The 19,909-nt window shown below is 36.6% G+C and overlaps 1 protein-coding gene and 1 long non-coding RNA gene across 2 annotated transcripts in view; one reads left to right on the top strand and one right to left on the bottom strand.

Moving 5' to 3' along the window:
* TRPM7 (transient receptor potential cation channel subfamily M member 7) overlaps positions 1-19,909 on the top strand; it is a 58,491-nt gene that overhangs the window by 9,221 nt on the left and 29,361 nt on the right. Inside the window, exons 7-13 of the mRNA XM_017896181.1 lie at positions 6,417-6,591; positions 9,327-9,453; positions 11,300-11,484; positions 12,160-12,292; positions 13,476-14,191; positions 16,465-16,536; positions 19,633-19,699. Of these exons, the coding sequence (XP_017751670.1) occupies positions 6,417-6,591; positions 9,327-9,453; positions 11,300-11,484; positions 12,160-12,292; positions 13,476-14,191; positions 16,465-16,536; positions 19,633-19,699 (1,475 nt within the window). The remainder of the gene's footprint in view (positions 1-6,416; positions 6,592-9,326; positions 9,454-11,299; positions 11,485-12,159; positions 12,293-13,475; positions 14,192-16,464; positions 16,537-19,632; positions 19,700-19,909) is intronic.
* On the bottom strand, positions 5,524-13,952 carry LOC108544827 (uncharacterized). Its single transcript, XR_001889962.1, has 3 exons — positions 13,871-13,952; positions 12,119-12,255; positions 5,524-5,628 (listed from the first exon to the last, which is right to left on the bottom strand). It is a non-coding gene; the product is annotated as an uncharacterized LOC108544827 (long non-coding RNA).

Raw genomic sequence — 19,909 nt, 5'->3', positions numbered from 1 at the left:
AAATCTGTTGTTTTATCAGCATGTTTATAAATTGATTTGTTAAATGATAAAAGCAAATTGCAAAACATTTTAAAATATGTATATTCATAAAATAGTTCTGCAGGTGTTCATGAGACAGTAATAGTAGTGGTTGCCTCTAGTGGGAAGAGTGATTAATTGGCTAAGGGAGAAGAGGGAAACAGATACTTTGCAGTATTTATGATACACCATGAATTTTGAAGATGTGAATGTGTTGCCATTCCTCTCAAAAGATAATTCTTAAAATTCATATATTCAGGAGAAGAGGCATATGTTTTAAATAAGTTAGATAAATACAGCTACTTAGACCATTGAGTTATTTACTTTCTACAAAGAAGGCAGGTTTGGCAGCTACTACCAGGATATCCAGGTGCTGCTTTGATTTGAAATAAAACAATTTTCAAAAGTATTTTACAATCCAGGTCTAGTGAACTGGGTTGTAATCTGCATTTTCAGCTTCTTAGTTGGATGAATCTCTTGAACCTGGGAGACGCAGGTTGCAGCGAGCCGAGATTGCGCCACTGCACTCCACCCTGGGCAACAGAGCGAGACTGTCTCAAAATAAATAAATTAATAAATAAATAAAAGCTATGTGAAACTCTGTGATGTTATAATTGATTGCTGTATGTGTTTTAATAGGAATAAATTGATTAAACTTTTTTTGTTGTTGTTAAACCTTTAGATTTTATGTCTGAAGCTGGGAAAGTAAACCAGAAGATTAAAGTATGGTTTAGTGATTACTTCAACATCAGTGATACAATTGCCATAATTTCTTTCTTCATTGGATTTGGACTAAGATTTGGAGCAAAATGGAACTTTGCAAATGCATATGATAATCATGTTTTGTGGCTGGAAGATTAATTTACTGTCTTAACATAATATTTTGGTATGTGCGTTTGCTAGATTTTCTAGCTGTAAATCAACAGGCGGGACCTTATGTAATGATGATTGGAAAATGGTAAGTTGAGAGATGTTTGATAATACTCATGGGTTTACTGATTTTTTTAAAATCACAAAATGTTATTAACATAGTTTTATTTGAGCCAGTGAATGTCTTTTATTTTATGTTTGTTTGCCTCATACTTCAAATCAGCCATTCCTTAAGAGTTTCTCATGCTCAATCCCAATCCCCTACACCCATTTTGTGCTTTGCAAGATAATGTTAGCTATACAATCTATGGTTTATGTCTGTAGGTAACTCCTTTTTCCTGTCTTTACCGATCCAGGCTTTTTTTTTTTTTTTGAGACGGAGTTTCACTCTGTCGCCCAGGCTGGAGTGCAGTGGCGCTATCTTGGCTCACTGCAACCTCTGCCTCCTAGGTTCAAGCGATTCTCCTGCCTCAGCCACCCGAGGAGCTGGGATTACAGGCATGCGCCACAATGCCCAGCTAATGTTTGTATTTTTAGTAGAGACAGGGTTTCACCATGTTGGTCAGGCTGGTCCCAAACTCCTGACCTCAGATGATCTGCCCGCCTTGGCCTCCCAAAGTGGTGGGATTACAGGCATGAGCCACCACACCTGGCCTGACCCAGGCTATTTTTTAAAAGTTAAATCCAGGATACCTAATCTTTTCCTAATACAGTATGCACAGTATTTGCTCTTTTCCTTAGTCTTATCTGAGTGGCAGGTTTTATTTTTTAAAATCTAGATGTCAAGTTAAATGTGTAATTTTTTTATACACTGAATCTAAAATATATTGGGTCTACTCCTTGCCATAATTCCTTTTGGTTTTCAGTGATGAAAAAGGCAAAATTTGTAATATAGCTATTGCTATTCCTTATTCTGAAATTCCTGTTCATCCTAGGAAATTTCAGCAAATGCAGACAAATCACTATTCAGAGATACTCACTATTAACAGTTTAATGTACATCCTTCCATCCCTCAAGACATATATGAATGCACGTGTTTGTTTCAAACTTCTCGTAAATAAATTTATACAGTAGTTTTATCAAAATATGCTTTAAAAATATATGTAGTTTCTCAATTATTTTAAAATATTTGTCCCATTTTAATAAGTATAAAAAGCTATTCGCAGAGTTTCTTATGCTCCCTTAATCTTAGAAAATCAGTCTTCTCTTGGAACCAACCCAAATGTCCATCAATGATAGACTGGATTAAGAAAATGTGGCACATATATACCGTGGAATACTATGCAACATAAAAAGGATGAGTTCATGTTCTTTGTAGGGACATGGATGAAGCTGGAAACCATCATTCTGAGCAAACTATTGCAAGGACAGAAAACCAAACACTACATGTTCTCACTCATAGGTGGGAATTGAACAATGAGAACACTTGGACACAGGGTGGGGAATGGGGAACATCATACACTGGGGCCTGTCGTGGGCTGTGGGGAGTGGGGAGGGACAGCATTAGGAGATATACCTAATGTAAATGACGAGTTAATGGGTGCAGCACACCAACATGGCACATGTATACATATGTAACAAACCTGCAAGTTGTGCACATGTACCCTAGAACTGAAAGTATAATAATAAAAAAAAGTCTTCTAAATTAAGTATTTCTTGAGTAACCATACTAAGCTCACAAGATTATCTTTGCATCTTGAAAACAAGATTTTTAGGTTTTCTAAATATAATTTATTATATTTGCAGTTTCACACTGCACTCTTCCCCTCCAAGAGAATGTGTCTTCCCCCCTCTTGAGAATTACTGGTGTACTGTTTTTCACATCAAAGTGTTACTCATTATTCACACATTTTGGCATTCTTATGGTATTTCAAGGAAAAATAGGGCAGTTAAGATTTTTTGGGAAGAATTGGGTTTAGCCTAACATTTTAGTGTGCAAAAAAGATGTTGTAGCTCTTACGCTTATCAGGTTATTTAGTGACTTAGTGGTGTCTAGTTACTTTAATGGTAATGTAAGTGGAAGAGTTAGGAAGTACAGAAGTCTTTATTTGTGATCTTCGCTAAAACCACCCTCCACTAGGATGTCTTTCTCCTTGTCAACTAGTCATTTATTCCATCATTGTCTGTTTTCCCCTAGTGCCAGCTTCCCTGTACATCCCCCTTTGGAAGTTTCATAATGGTTACTGTTCTAGATCTAACGTTCATTATTTCATCATTGTGTATCTATTACATGTTAAGAATTAAACTAAGCTGGGGCTACAAAGATGAATAAGACATGGTTCAGATCCTCATGGAACTCAACAATTGAGTCTTTAAATATAGACATGTGAACAGATAGGTAGCTATTGAAAAATACGATAAATTGTTATGTGAAGATAGAAGAGCTAGTAACCAATTCTGTCATGAAGGCTTTCACAAAGATTATGGCATTTCAAAGGAGTTTAGAAAATATGTAGGATTTACATAGGTATACATGTGCCATGTTAGTTTGCTGCACCCATTAACTCATCATTTACATTAGGTATTTATCCTAATGCTATCCCTCTCCCTGCCCCCCACCCCCACCCCGTGACAGGCCCCGGTGTGTGATGTTCCCCGCCCTGCGTCCAAGTGTTCTCGTTGTTCAGTTCCCGCCTGTGAGTGAGAACAGGCGGTGTTTGGTTTTCTGTCCTTGCAGCAGTTTGCTCAGAATGATGGTTTCCAGCTATATTCATGTCCCTGCAAAGGACAGGAACTCATCCTTTTTCATGGCTGCATAGTATTCCATGGTGTATATGTGCCACATTTTCTTAATTCAGTCTATTATTGATGGACATTTGGGTTGGTTCCAAGTCTTTGTTATTGTGAATAGTGCCGCAATAAACATACGTGTGCATGTGTCTTTATAATAGCATGATTTATAATCCTTTGGGTATATACCCAGTAATGGGATTGCTGGGTCAAATGGTATTTCTGTACCCTAGAACTTAAAGCATAATCATTAAGAGAAAAAAAAAAAAAAGAAAATATGTGGGAGTTTTCTTCTGAGCAGGGAGTTTCTAACCAGAGGAAACAGCTTTGAAAAGCTTGTAGACAATAAAAGATTCAAAAGAAGAAACCTCCCTCACACTTTATAGGCTAGTGCAAAAGTAATTGCAGTTTTTGCCATTGAAAGTAATTGCAAAAACTGCAGTTACTTTTGCATCAACCTAATACATCTTTTAATAGCAGTGGTGCAATCTCGGGTCACTGCAACCTCCACCTCCTGGGTTCAAGCAGTTCTTCTGCCTCAGCCTCCCGAGTAGCTGGGACTACAGGCGCACATCACCATGCCCGGCTAATTTTTGTATTTTTAGTAGAGACAAGGTTTCACCATGTTGGCCAGGCTGGTCTTGCACTCCTGACCTTGTGATCCGCCTACCTCGGCCTCCCAAAGTGCTGGAATTAGCAGGCGTGAGCCACCGCACCCACCCAGCAAAATTTCACTTTAAGAATCCTCATTTTTATGAGCAAGCTGATACTCACATTTTTAATTAATTAAATTCATAACAAGCACAAGGAAAGTAGTTGTCATTTAGGCTTTATGTGAAAAGGTATGTGAAATGCAAAAATGACTATGAATCATCAACCATAGACCTTGAATAATTTTAGTTTACGTCAATACAGATTTGGGTTTCATTTAGAATATTTGTCTTGGCTTTTCCTTTATTTACAAATAAATATTTGTATTCCAAAATATATCAAATAGCATGGATAATGTTTTAATACATTTTTTGCCTTTTAAAATCTTTTATCCTAATATACTTGTTGTTTGTTGTGTAATATTTTGTTTATTTGAAAACATGCATTCTCTCAGTAATGCTCTCAAATGCTCAGTGAAGGCGTTATTTGTCCATTTTGCATATAAGAACACCCAATTAAGAATTTTGGAGCCTGTTAGGACTCTGCAAGTTGCAAAGACCCAGCTCTTAATTTAAAAAGAAAATTTATTTGTTCATCTAACACAGTTTTCAAGATGAAGCATCAAGTCTCATCTCTTCATTTGAATTGACATTTTAAGACTCTCAGCTGTCTGCACAACTTCTTCCTAATCTTAAGCCCCTATAAAATTACTTTATCCGGCCTTGACTACTTATTATCCCCTTTACCTTTCACATCTTACTTTCCATTTCTACTGTCACCGTATAGTCATTTTAAAAATATATGAAAATGTCATAATAATTTATTTTAAGTTGTCATTACAATTATTTTAAGTTTACAGTAGATTAATGTACAGATTTATTGTAAATGTATTCTCTTTTGCATGAGGCCTTTCTCCTCAGTTAGATGATTATGAATGAATATTCATCAATATTGCTAGAGTGAGAAAGTGTTCACTTTTTTATATGTATATTCCCCCCCTCTTTTTTTTTTTAAGATGGAGTCTCGCTCTGTCGCCCAGGCTGGAGTGCAGGGCGTGATCTTGGCTCACTGCAGCCTACGCCTCCTGGGTTCAGGTGATTCTCCTGCCTAAGCCTCTTGAGTAGCTGGGATTACAGGCACACACCCCCACGCCCTGCTAAGTTTTATATTTTTAGTAGCCACAGGGTTTCACCATGTTGGCCAGGCTAGTCTCAAACTCCTGAGCTCAAGTGATCCACCTACCTCGGCCTCTCGAAGTGCTGGGATTACAGGCTTGAGTCACTGTTCCTGGTCGTATATTCACTTTTCTATATTGTCTAGGCTAGACAATGAGCAGTGCAGTCTGGAGAACTTATATACCTAAATAAGTAGATGGGACGTAAAGTTTTATTATAGCATTCTGCTTAATTCTTTGAATCCTTACATAATTATGTCAAAATGCACATTGTGATTTAACAATGAAAATAATTTTTCAATTAATTACTAGGTTTTAGCTCAATTGGGCCCTTTTTGAATTTTATTGAATTTAAAGAATTACAAACTACATGAGTTACGAAAGTATTTGTTTCCCAGACATTGGTATCATTTAATTTTTCAACACCCATGCTAATAATTCAGATTGTTTTGTTTGGCTTGTAGAAAGTTTTCATATCCCAGGACAAGGCACCCATGGATTCAGGGTGGGTGGGAAGTATTCTTTTTTTGTGTGAAGTGGGCAAAGTACAATTGTCAGAGGCAGAGTGGAAAAGAGAGAGTCTGTGCCTCCATTAAAAGAACAGAAGCTTTAGGAAAGGGCAGTTATGGAAATTGATTCCCTAAATCTGTCCGTGTCTCTGTACTTCTTGAAAATCTTCAGGTACCACAGAAATAGGCACACTTCAGTTTGAACCGGTGATACAGTTCTTTATGTAGCTAAAGATGCCCATGACTTGCTTAGCTTAATAGATTTTTTTACATAATCTCCTAGTTGTTAAGATTTATGTAGTGATGAAATTTTTCTGAAAGCTATCACTAGGAACAGAAAGAATCTCAAAGATTTTTTGTGTTTAATGGATTTTTTTGGTCTATTAGAACATTAGAATCTTTTAAAAAGATTTGTCATAGTGTTTAAACTTCCTTGTATTTTAACAGTGTTCATTTTTTAACAGGTGGCCAATATGTTCTACATAGTAGTGATTATGGCTCTTGTATTACTTAGTTTTGGTGTTCCCAGAAAGGCAATACTTTATCCTCATGAAGCACCATCTTGGACACTTGCTAAAGATATAGTTTTTCATCCATACTGGATGATTTTTGGTGAAGTTTATGCATACGAAATTGATGGTAAGAATTGTATGTTTACAGATTTATCTTTTGGTTATTTTATGTTTTAAAGCCAGTATTGAATTATAGTAATATTGTATATTTTCAGAAGTCAAACTATTACCAACCTAAGCCCCACATAAAGGCATTAGTGAACTCCAAAAGAAACATACAAATTAATTGGAAGAAAAAGTATTTTAGAAATTTTTTGGTGGCTGGTAATAGAAATCTAGTCTAAACTGTCCTACACAGTAAGGACATTTATTAACTCACATAACAATATTGAGCTAAGTCCAGTGGTCTTTAGGGTTGGTTAATTCATAACTAAGGACACTTGTTCTTTTTCATCCTTCTGCCAGCTCTGTAAGTTTCCCTTATGATCATAAGACTGTCATTAGCAACAGGAGGAAAGAGACACCATTTATCCATGGTTCTCTTTAGAGGAAAATGTCCCTTTCACAGAAATTCCCTTTTGAGCCTGTCCTTTCATTTCATTAGCTTGAGTTGGCTTTGGCCTGCCTATCTCTAAAATGGTTACAGACAAGGGGAATGGGATTACCATGATTAGCATAGATAATTCAGGGTAGATTCGATATTGAGAAGTCAAGCACAATGTTAATTACAAAAATAATGATCCTGTGTGAATACTGAAAGCTTACAGCATGTTGAGTTTTACAGATGACAGATACTCAAGGTTTTTGTTGCAGCTTGTGAGTACATTCTCTGGATAATCAATGACATAACTCCCACTGATTCAACCCTATTCTTAGAGAGAATATTAAGTTTGTTGTTCAATTTTGTTACTATTCACATTTTGACTCACGTTGTCTTAGTCAATGAGACTGGATAACCTGTGAACATAAGTGATGCTGTCAGCTTTCAGTGATATTCTGCTGACTTCCACATTTGAGTTATAGAATCTTCATTTTGTTAATTCTCTCTCACTCTTGTTCTTTCTTCTTCCTTCACTCTTCCCTCCCCCAATATCTGTGTTACTCCCTTCCCACGTATTTATGGGTGATTAGGTCAAGGGCTGGCCATGCAGTGATTGTGGTTAGGTCCAAGGGTGGCCACATAGAAAATTGTGGTCATTATTTGTTCTTGAACAGTAGTTAAACTAATGTTGTTTTACCAGCCTGGTCAAATTTTGTGTTTAATGGCTTCTGTTTGGTATTGTTTCCAGGTTTTCATTGTGTGCTACTTTTTTTTTTTTTTTTTTTTGAGACAAAGTCTCACCCTGTCTCCCAGACTGGAGTACAGTGGTGCCATCTCAGCTCACTGCAACCTCTGTCTTCCAGGTTCAAGTGATTCCCATGCCTCAGCCTCTGGAGTAGCTGGGATTACAGCTGCACACCACCATGCCTGGCTAGTTTTTTGTTTTTGTTTTTTTAAGTAGAGACAAGGTTTCACCATGTTGGCCAGGCTGGTCTTGAACTCCTGACCTCAAGTGATTGGCCTGCTTTAGTCTCCCAAAGTTCTGGGATTATAGACGTGAGCCATCATACCTGGCTGTCTGCTATTTTTCTAATAATGTGGCTCTAATTGTGTAGTTGTTATAAAGCGTTGAGTATAGTTTTTTAGTTTCCTGCATTCTCTTTCTTGGGTATTTGCTTCCACAAACTAATCTGAATAGAATGGAAATAGATTCATAAAATTATTTAAGAGTGAAAGGACCTTACCATTAATTTGCCCATAAAACCACTTCAAGGAATCATAGAGCCATTATGAATGTCATTGATGCATATACTCTAAAAAATCTACCAAATACTAAATGCTAAGTGTGCTATAAATATTTAGGTAGAACTTACCACTAATTCATCATTATTTAATTCTAATCCTTGCTTTGCCTAATTTACTTTATTCCTTGTTATGCTGTGGGGGGTATTAAAGCTCTTCCTTTCCTTGTTTGTAATTAGCTATGTTCTGGCTTCAGAAATTTTTCAGATGGGGTAATGAAAACAAGGAATTCAAATCTAATCACTGTATAATTGAGAGACACTTTAGCTATTTCTTCAGCCCCATTTTTGTGACATAATAAGATAAACTAAGTACTCTTTATGTTTGTAAATGTACAGGTTTTGCTATGAGTCAACCATACTCTTAAAGTTGAATCATGCTTATATAATCCCAGCACTTTGGGAGGCCAAGGCAGGCGGATCACGAGGTCAGGAGTTTGAGACCAGCCTGGCCAACATGATGAAATCTGGTCTCTACTAAAAATGCAGAATTAGCCGGGCATGGTAGTGCATGCCTGTAGTCCCAGCTACTCAGGAGACTGAGGCAGGAGAAATTTCTTGAACTCGGGAGCCGGAGGTTGCAGTGAGCCAAGATTGTGCCACTGCACTCTAGCCTGGGTGACAGAGCAAGACTCCGTCTCAGGAAAAAAGTAAAAAGTTCAGACATTTTTCTTACAGAAATGTTAAAATATGGTTGATCCAGGAATTTTACCCTCTTTAATGCTCCTCAGGTTAAACCCTGCCTCGAAGGGTAAATGTAACACCTAAATATACTTTCTTTTCTGGAATAGAGTTGTAAAATAGATAGCACCCACATTTCTCACAACATCTTTTTGTGTTTGAACACTGTTAAACTGGGGTCCCTGCCTAGAGGCTTTTGCTGGAATCTGTGGAACAGATTTGTACATAATCAAAACTTACTTTAAATAAATAAATAACCAGAAACACTGATGAATAGCAGTTACTGGTGAATTACTATATTTAAGTTGTTTTTGTTTTTTTCTTTCTTTCTTTCTAAAGTGTGTGCAAATGATTCTGTTATCCCTCAAATCTGTGGTCCTGGGACGTGGTTGACTCCATTTCTTCAAGCAGTCTACCTCTTTGTACAGTATATCATTATGGTTAATCTTCTTATTGCATTTTTCAAGTAAGAATTTTGTTCAATTGCTTATTATAATAAGATGATTTAATATGCGATTCTATATATTTTGAAGGAAATTTATAGAACTTAAAATCTAAAATTATATTGAAGCTTAAACTACTAAAATTATATTTGAAAATTACAAATAGGAGATGCTTTTCCTAATCAAATGAGTTCTAAATTTTAAGTTTGATTATCTTTCAACGTGCAGTTTTCTTTATAAATGTAGTCGTCATCTGGGATTTTTCCTCGGTTACCAACAAATATGCATTCAGTATAGAAAATTCATCAATAATTCCACTGTTAATATCTGGGTGTACACCTTTCTATCATTTTTTTTGCAAATATATATAAGCCATTTTTCTTTTCAAAATAATATTTTTATTTATTTAGTTTTGAGACAGAGTCTCCCTCTGTCACCCAGGTTAGAGTGGCACAATCTTGACTCACTGCAACCTTCGTTTTCCAGGTTCAAGCGATTCTCGCACCTCAGCCTCTCGAGTAGCTGGGATTACTCTCGAGTAACTGGGATTACAGGTGTGCACCACCACGCCTGGCTGATTTTTTCTGTATTTTTAGTAGAGATGAGGTTTCACCATGTTGGCCAGGCTGGACTTGAACTCCTGGCCTCATGTGATCCATCCACTTCAGCCTCCCCAAGTGCTGGGATTACAGGCATGAGCTACAGTGCCTAGCCTATTTTTATATTTTATGTACTGTTTTATAACTAAGCAAAGCATCATGAACATGATTTCAGATAAACAAATGTTCTTCTCCAGTCTGTTTTTAATGGCTACCTGATACTCCATGATACAGATCATAGTTTTTCAATCCAGTATGTTATATTGGTCAATTAGATTGTTTGTAATTCTTCTCCTAAACATCACATTGTAGTTAAATCTGTGAGCAAAACTTGCTTGTTTAGAATGTTTTTCTAAAAGCAGGGCTGTTCAGTATATGTACTTTTAGGGCTTTTTGCATTTAAGTCTAAATAGGCCTGTTTCCTCAACTCTCTGCCCACACTAGTTTTTTTAGTGGTTGCCAATTTGATAGTAAATAAAATAATTTATTTTATTTTATTTTTTGAGACAACCTGTTGCCCAGGCTGGAGTGCAGTGGCACTATCACAGCTCACTGTAGGCTGTTCCATCTGGGCTCAAACAGTCCCTCCTGTCTTAGCCTCCAGAGTAGCTGGGACTACAGGCATACACCATCACGCCTGGCTAACTTTTTTGTTTTTAAATAGACAGAGTCTCACTATGGTGCCCAGGCTTGTCTTCAATCCAGGCCTCAAGCACTCCTCCTGCCTCTTGGCATTCCAAAGTGCTAGGATTATAGACGTGAACCACCATGTCCAGCCAGGATTTTGTTTTTTAAAATTTGCACTTATTTGATTACTAATAAGATTGAGTATTTTCTTATGTCTTACCCATTTACATGAAATATTTTAAATTTTTTATTTATTTTATTTTATTATTATTTTTTTTTTACAAAAAGCTTCAGCCTTTATTAAACAAAGGAGGAGGTAGAAGACAGATAAGGGAACAGTTCAGGATCCCTTCTTTCCCCTATACATACACAAACATACAAACACAGACATACCCCAGTGAATGACAGGGACCATCAGGCAACAGATTGAAGGGCAGAGGGAGGCAGCACCCTAAATTTTTTAAATTATTTTTTTCTGCTGAGTGTTAATCTTTTCCAGTTTCTCGTTTGCTATTAGTTTTGTTAGAAGGGTGTTTTTTTGAATTCTTATTTAGTACAGAATTACAATGAAATCATCAGTATTTAAAACTTTTTAAGAGATGATTAGCAAAGTTTATTTTATTTTTATTCATTATTCCTCTAGCAATGTGTATTTACAAGTGAAGGCAATTTCCAATATTGTATGGAAGTACCAGCGTTATCATTTTATTATGGCTTATCATGAGAAACCAGTTCTGCCTCCTCCACTTATCATTCTTAGCCACATAGTTTCTCTGTTTTGCTGCATATGTAAGAGAAGAAAGAAAGATAAGACTTCCGACGGACCAAGTAAGTAAACTATATTAAGGCAAACATTTTCATTTTATTACTTCTTAGTTTTACACTGAAGGCTATATATTGATTTTATTCAAAAATGACTTAGTGGGTTAATGTTATGGTAAAGGCTTTTGTTTAATTTGCCTGAATATAAAGGAATTTTTAAGTGCAATATATCTATAGAAATGGATTTAACATTAAACTTCGTTATGAGAATGGCATCTCTGTTTCTGTTAAAATGGTAGTGTAAACCTAACTTCTTTGCTCTTCTACAAACCATTTTTACAGCTCTCTAAACAATAACAATTTTAGTATATTCTGTGTGCGTGAGACTAATCATACTGTGTCAAATTATGCTTAAAATGGTATAGGGACTTTCAAATTGGTTCTTAAATTTCTCTGAGTAGATACATGAGGGAGAGGTGTGAGAGAGATAGGGGAAGGATGTTGTATAGGAAAAGGAAATCAGAAGAGGAGGAGGAAGTACCTGATCATATTCTGTTGACATCACAATGGTGAAGCAAAAAAGAAAGATACTTGTCTAGTGCATTAGAAGCATAGAAGTAAAAGTTTAAAAAGTGCAGATGATGGATGTAGTCTTAGAAACCCTGAATAATTCGTAAGAATTATGAGCTAAAGTTGATACCTTGACAGCTCTACATTGATTTTCTTCTTTTCCTCCCATAGAACTTTTCTTAACAGAAGAAGATCAAAAGAAACTTCATGATTTTGAAGAGCAGTGTGTTGAGATGTATTTCAATGAAAAAGATGACAAATTTCATTCTGGGAGTGAAGAGAGAATTCGTGTCACTTTCGAAAGGTTCAGAAGCCCTTTAGTTAATAAATCAGTTATCTGTCAAAATGGGATCTGTTAGTTATATCTCTTTTAAATGGTCATTGTTAAATTTATTTTGTCAAACAATAAGTTTAGTTATAGTTTTACGTTATATATTGGAAAGATAGTTCAGTTCTATTAATACTTCATGTAAGTCATTTGGTCAGTCTCTTATTTTTTTACCCTAGTTACAGAAGATAGAAGAGTTACTGTTCTTTACTGTTTAGAGGGAGAAAAGTAAAACTATCCTCAGTATTTTACAGGATTTCTTTTACTGTTGTTATTTTTTTTTTTTTTTTTTTTTTTTTTTTTTTTTTTTGAGACAGCGTCTTGCTCTCTTGCCCTGGCTGGAGGTCAGTGACAATCTCGGCTCACTGCAACTTCCGCCTCCCGGGTTCCAGTGATTCTCCTGCCTCAGCTTCGTAAGTAGCTAGGATTACCGGCGTGCACCACAACACCTGGCGAATTTTTATATTTTTAGTAGAGACAGGGTTTCACCATGTTGGCCATGCTGGTCTCGAACTCCTGATCTTGTGATCTGACCGCCTCAGCCTCCCAAAGTGCTGGCACAAAATAGTGCCCGGCCTATTTTGTGTTACTTTGATGTGGGGTAATTGGAGTAAGTAGCCTGTGGAACAGAAATATTTTTTGAAATCTTGCATTTTAGTGTAAGATTAGCACTGGATCCTTCTTAAACATAAGGTAGGCCTTGTATAATTAAATAAGTGTACCTTGGCTGGGCGCAGTGGCTCAAGCCTGTAATCCCAGCACTTTGGGAGGCCGAGACGGGTGGATCACGAGGTCAGGAGATCGAGACCATCTTGGCTAATACGGTGAAACTCCGTTTCTACTAAAAAATACAAAAAACTAGCCGAGCGAGGTGGCGGGCGTCTGTAGTCCCAGCTACTCGGGAGGCTGAGGTAGGAGAATGGCGCAAACCCGGGAGGTGGAGCTTGGCAGTGAGCTGAGATCCGGCCACTGCACTCCAGCCTGGGTGACAGAGTGAGACTCCGTCTCAAAAAAAAAAAAAAAAAAAAACACTGTACCTTATTTCATATCTTGCTAAATGCATCTACAATTTTTCTCTTTATCATTATTATTTGAGGCTACAAAATAAAATTCTACATTTTTTTTCACATTTGTAAAAAAACTTATTTCTCTCCTACAGAGTGGAACAGATGTGCATTCAGATTAAAGAAGTTGGAGATCGTGTCAACTACATAAAAAGATCATTACAATCATTAGATTCTCAAATTGGCCATTTGCAAGATCTTTCAGCCCTGACGGTAGATACATTAAAAACACTCACTGCCCAGAAAGCGTCGGAAGCTAGCAAAGTTCATAATGAAATCACCCGAGAACTGAGCATTTCCAAACACTTGGCTCAAAACCTTATTGATGATGGTCCTGTAAGACCTTCTGTATGGAAAAAGCATAGTGTTGTAAATACGCTTAGCTCCTCTGTTGCTCAAGGTGATCTTGAAAGTAATAATCCTTTTCTTTGTAATATTTTAATGAAAGATGACAAAGATCCCCAGTGTAATATATTTGGTCAAGACTTACCTGCAATACCCCAGAGAAAAGAATTTAATTTTCCAGAGGCTGGTTCCTCTTCTGGTGCCTTATTCCCAAGTGCTGGTTCCCCTCCAGAACTGCGACAGAGACTGCATGGGGTAGAACTCTTAAAAATATTTAATAAAAATCAAAAATTAAGCAGTTCATCTAATAGCATACCACATCTGTCATCCCCACCAACCAAATTTTTTGTTAGTACACCATCTCAGCCAAGTTGCAAAAGCCACTTGGAAACAGGAACCAAAGATCAAGAAACTGTTTGCTCTAAAGCTGCAGAAGGAGATAATATAGAATTTGGAGCATTTGTAGGTAAGTTTGGCAAATTCATATTTGTATATCAATATTACTTACTTTTCGCCTTAGAAATAAAAATCACCTTAGAAATAATAAAAACACATACTGTGTTACAAGTCAGTATCTTTTCATAGAGTATAATTATAAAAATTTTTGAAAGAATCAGACACCTGTGATTCTGGTACTTTGGGAGGCTGAGCGGGCAGGATTGCTTCAGCCCAGGAGTTGAGGACCAGCCTAAGCAACATAGCAAGACCCCATCTCTACAAAAAATTTTTAAAAGTAGTCAGGCGCAGTGGCATGTGCCTGAAGTACCAGCTACTCAGGAGGCTTAGGCAGGCGAACCACTTGCACCCAGAAGCTCAAGGCTGCAGTGGGCTGTGATCACACAACTGCACTATAGCGTGTGTGATAGAATGAGACCCTGTCTCTAGGAATGAAATGGGGAAAAAAAAAAATCAGAAGTATGGGAAATAGACTGACTTAGGCTATAAGAGTTATATTGGCATATAACCTCTTTGATGGAATTTTAGGTTCTGTCTTTTGAATTTGAATATCTTCAGTTGGGTTTCATCAACTCCTGTTAAAAACTTAAGTGATTCTTAAGTGTTAAGTAGTTGGAGAACCTCCTAGGGGAGGTTAGAATCAACTGGAAAAAAAACAGTGCCCTGTAAATAGATAACCATATAATTTTTTTACCCAACCCAAGACACTTTAAAAGTGAAAGGGTGCACTATTAATAATTATATCAGAACAACAATGGAAATCTAGGAATCTACTGGGAAAATTAGTATTTATGGTCTACCTATTTATATAGTCACAGAGGAGAACATTTTAAAAAGGAATGACTTATTCTTATACCTATGATAGCTTAAATAAGACAGTATTTTGGCAGTAACACATTAAAGACCTTAGTGAAAACTTTCATGCATAGAGATTGTTCAGACAGTATGTTAATAAGCCCATGGAAAATTGCCACATTAAGGCCAGCCTAGGAAGTTATCTAGGCACTAAACATGTTGATATTTACTTCTAGGCTATATGGGATTCACTCTAGATACATAGATATATGTATCTATGTATCTATGTAACTTTTCCTACATTAAATGTATTCCTTTTTTTTAAATTTAAGACAGAGTCTCCCTCTGTCGCCCAGGCTGGAGTGCAGTGGCACAGTCTCGGTTCACTGCAGCCTCTGCCTCCTGAGTTTGAGCGATTCCCCTGCCTCAGCCTCCTGAGTAGCTGAGATTACACGCACGTGCCACTACACCCGGCTAATTTCCAGTTTATTTTTAAAAATGCATTTTAGCCTGTTTTTAAATGTATTACCAGTGGGGTATATGTTTATATCATATATATTTTCTCGACATGTATATCATATAGGAAAATTTATGTATCTGTATATCTAGAGTGAATTCCATATAGCCTAGCGGTAAATATCAGCATGTTCAGTGCCTAAATAACTTGCTGGCTGGCCTTAATGTGGAGATTATTCATGGGCTTATTAACATGTTGTCTGAACAATCTCTATGTATGAAACAGTTTTCATTAAGGTAATTAAAGTGTTATTGCCAAAATATTTTTTTTCTGTTCTTATTTAAGTTATAGGCATAAGAATAAATCATTCCTTTTTGGTTGATTATCCGTATATATGTAATACTTTTATATATTTTTTATTAATAGTAAAAAATGCTCGGTCCCCTTTTTTCTTTTAAATTTCGAGCTATTTATGCATATCACATGTTGGTTTCTTTTATAAGGACTTTGGCTTTTAACGTTAGTGTAAACTTAACTATAATCTTGGCCAGATGCAGTGGCTCAGGCCTGTAATCCCAGCAGTTTGGGAGGCCAAGGCAGGCGGATCACGAGGTCAGGAGTTCAAGACCAGCCTGGCTAACATGGTGAAACTCCATCTCTACTAAAAATATAAAAATTAGCTGGGCTTGGTGGCGCGTACCTGTAGTCGCAGCTACTCAGGAGGCTGAGGCAGGAGAATTGCTTGAACCCGGGAGGCAGAGGTTGCAGTGAGCCAAGATCACGACACTGCACTGCAGCCTGGGCAACAGAGTGAGATTCGTTCTCAAATAAAAACAAAAAACTATAACCTTCACCAGCTTCTTGGCAATTTTCAATTTTATTTATCAAAAGAGCTAAAGGAGACTGCAAAGCCATCAAATGTACTTGAAAAGCAGCATAAATCTATTGTTTTTATAAACTTTAAGCAATGCCATTATTTTGGTGAAAAAAAATAAAAATTTCTCATTGCAATCTCTTTTTTTCTATTAAAGGACACAGAGATAGCATGGATTTACAGAGGTTTAAAGAAACATCAAACAAGATAAAAGAAATACTATCCGTAAGTAAATCCTTATTAAAACATCCACAGTTCTTTTTATTTTACTATCTTGATGTTTAGTTCAAAATTTAATTAAATGTTTTTTCAGTAAAAATACAGTTTTAGCAGATATCATCATTAACATGCTGATGCCAAATATTTGAAGCTGTCCTCAATTTGAAAAAACAAACAATTGAGGAACAAGAAAAGGTACAAATAGCTTGCATAATTATACTAATTAAATAGAAAACATCACCTATTTAACATTTTTCTCTCTCTTTTTTTCTTTTCTTTTTTTTTTTTGAGATGGAGTCTCGCTGTCACCCAGGCTGGAGTGTAGTGGCGTGATCTCAGCTCACTGCAACCTCTACCTCCCGGGTTCAAGTGATTCTCCTGCCTCAGCCTCTTGAGTAGCTGGGATTACAGGTGCACGCCACCATGCCTGGCTAATTTCTGTATTTTTAGTAGAGATGAGGATTTACCGTGTTGTCCAGGCTAGTCTCAAATTCCTGACCTCAAGCAATCCACCCACCTCAGCCTCCCAAAGTGCTGGGAAGTGCTGGGATTACAAGCATGAGCCACTGCGCCCGGCCTACATTTCTTTTTCTAAAGTTTCTTCTCCCCATATATTTTCCACTGATTAAATACTTAATGAGCTCACTCTTCCCAGATCCAAAAGTTTTCTTAGAACATGACCCTGACTCTTAGAAACCTATTGTCTAGCAGGAAGAAATTGTGTATTATGTACAAATGCAAGATAATTCAATAAATGTTTGTTAAATAAGTTTCAAAATATATAGGACAGCTGGCAAAAAAGGTGTATTTCTTACCTGCAAGTTAGTTTTGTTTTATTAAATGTTGCTATCACATATTGTGGCTATTTAGAGCCTTAAGAGTAGTAACGTGGCTACACCAAGATAATTAAAAACACTTAGAAAGGTGTTAAGCTTCTCTAGCCCTTAAAGAACTTACACTGTGGAAATGTTAAGTGACATACACAGTGAAAACAGGACCTTTCCTAAAGCTAGAACCAAGTCAATGATAATGACATAGGAGTTTCTATGAATGATTACTTTTTATGTGATCCAAGTTAATTATGTAATTGCTATCAGGCCATATTACTACCCTACATATAAAAGTAGACTCAAATGCATTTTATATTGTAACATTTTGTATTTTATTATCATATATTTTGATTAAAGTATTGTACTAACTCAATATCAACTAGATATTGATAACTTGGAATTTAATTGGTTATTATAAGCAAATTGAGGTGTAATGATTACCTAGGTTTTTTCCTTTCTGTATTTGCCTTTAAGTTTGAGAATAGTTTTCTTACCTCAAATAGGAACAGCAGAATGATGTACGAAATGTGATTATGGAGTATACAGAGATGCCTAAATATGAGGTAAAGTCTCTTTAGTATATGCAGAAGTCAGAAAGTCAGCAAGATGGAGAAAATAGGTGTAGGTTCAGTGGACCTATCATAAGACTATAATTCGTAGTGTTTTCTAACCATTTTAATTATGGCATATTTAGACTGAGAGAGCTAAATAAATGGATCAAGTTCTCTTAGGTAGCCTTAGCTGACACATGATAAAAAGAGAAAAGAAAAACAGGAATGAGAAAAAGTGCTAGGAAGTAGAAAGAACAGACTGCTGTCTACCAAATTGGTTCTATAATTATTGCAATATGACATACGGAATTTCTAATCTATATAGGGTTGAAGTAGATTTTATAGTTAAATGAAATGTTTTATGGACTTTCGTAAGTTTTAGTAAAGCTGTTTATAATGTAGAACTATTTAAACCTAAGTTCATCACATTTTCTTTACACAAATTATTGCCACACCGCTGGTGGTATCGTTTTGCTATTGTGAAGCATTTGATATAGATAAGACATAAAACTTAGGATAAATGGACATTTCTTAATGGGAAAAGGTAAAGCATCAGAGTTTTCCCACAGATTTCACCTTTTTAATAATGAACTTAAAGTGGAACGTGCTGAAAATATTTTAGTGGCAGGTACTCCTTAATAAAGGAAGACATTGCAAGTTTCTGTGAGTTAGCAGAAAAGCGGTAGCTGTGTTTTGATTTAAACACCTTTTTTATTTTGAGACAGAGCAAGACTCCATCTCAAAATAAAAAAAAAAAAAAGCAGTATTTATTGAGCCAGTAAAGCCGTCAGGGCTTTCCAAACACATAAATAATGGAAAAATATTAAGGGAAAATGTAGAGATTTAAGTACCTAAAAAACATAGTCAAAAGAAATTTGAAAAACAAATTGAAATTTGACAGATAGCGAGCATATAGATAACCTTGTTGTATATATAAATAGCTCATACAAATCAATAAGAAAGTTATCATGATCCCCAAAAGGAAATAGTTCCCCACCATTAATGTTATCAGTGTGTCAAGATACATGTAAGATAATAGCTTCTTTGAATTCATAATGATTTCATTTTTTCTCCACAGTTTTGTATGTTTTTCCAACTTTTTAATGAGGTTTTTTGTTTTGTTTTGTTTTTTGTTTTTTTCTTGAGACGGAGTCTCATTCTGCCAACAGGCTGGAGTGCAGTGGCTTAATCTTGGCTCACTGCAACCTTCGCCTCCTGGGTTCAAGCGATTCTCCCGCCTCAGCCTCCCAAATAGCTGGGACTACAGGCGTGTGCTGCCACACCCAGCTGATTTTTATATTTTTAGTAGAGATAGGGTTTCACCATATTGGCCAAGATGGTCTCGATCTCTTGACCTCATGATCCTCCCGCCTCAACCTCCCAAAGTGCTGGGATTACAGGTGTGAGCCACCACACCCAACCTGAGTTTTTATTATTATAAAAAATTCATTTGGGCCGGGTGCGGTGGCTCAAGCCTGTAATCCTAGCACTTTGGGAGGCCGAGACGAGCGAATCACGAGGTCAGCAGATTGAGACCATCCTGGCTAACACGGTGAAACCCCGTCTCTACTAAAAAATACAAAAAACTAGCCGGGCGAGATGGCGGGCGCCTGTAGTCCCAGCTACTCGGGAGGCTGAGGCAGGAGAATGGCGTGAACCCGGAAGGTGGAGCTTGCAATGAGCTGAGATCCGGCCACTGCACTCCAGCCCGGGCAACAGAGCGAGACTCCACCTCAAAAAAAAAAAAAAAAAAAAGTCATTTGGATGGATTTATGAACAGTAGGCAAATAAGGTGTTTTGGTGCAGTTTTTGAAATTGGCATTGAAGAAAATAACCATAATCTATAATATACCCATTGGTGTCCAGGTAGAATAAAGCATGTTGAGCTAAATAGATAAGGGACTCTTATACTACTTAGAATAATGGGTTGAAATTTAGTTCAGTTGTTTTCAAATTTTATATATGTACAATATTTGCAGAATAACAATACTTCTGAAAACAC

Source organism: Rhinopithecus bieti, unplaced genomic scaffold (genome assembly GCF_001698545.2).
Source record: "Rhinopithecus bieti isolate Rb0 unplaced genomic scaffold, ASM169854v2 scaffold_27781, whole genome shotgun sequence".
Lineage (NCBI taxonomy): Eukaryota > Metazoa > Chordata > Mammalia > Primates > Cercopithecidae > Rhinopithecus > Rhinopithecus bieti.
The sequence above is the reverse complement of the archived record's forward strand: the minus strand, read 5'-3'. Positions and strand labels throughout refer to the sequence as shown.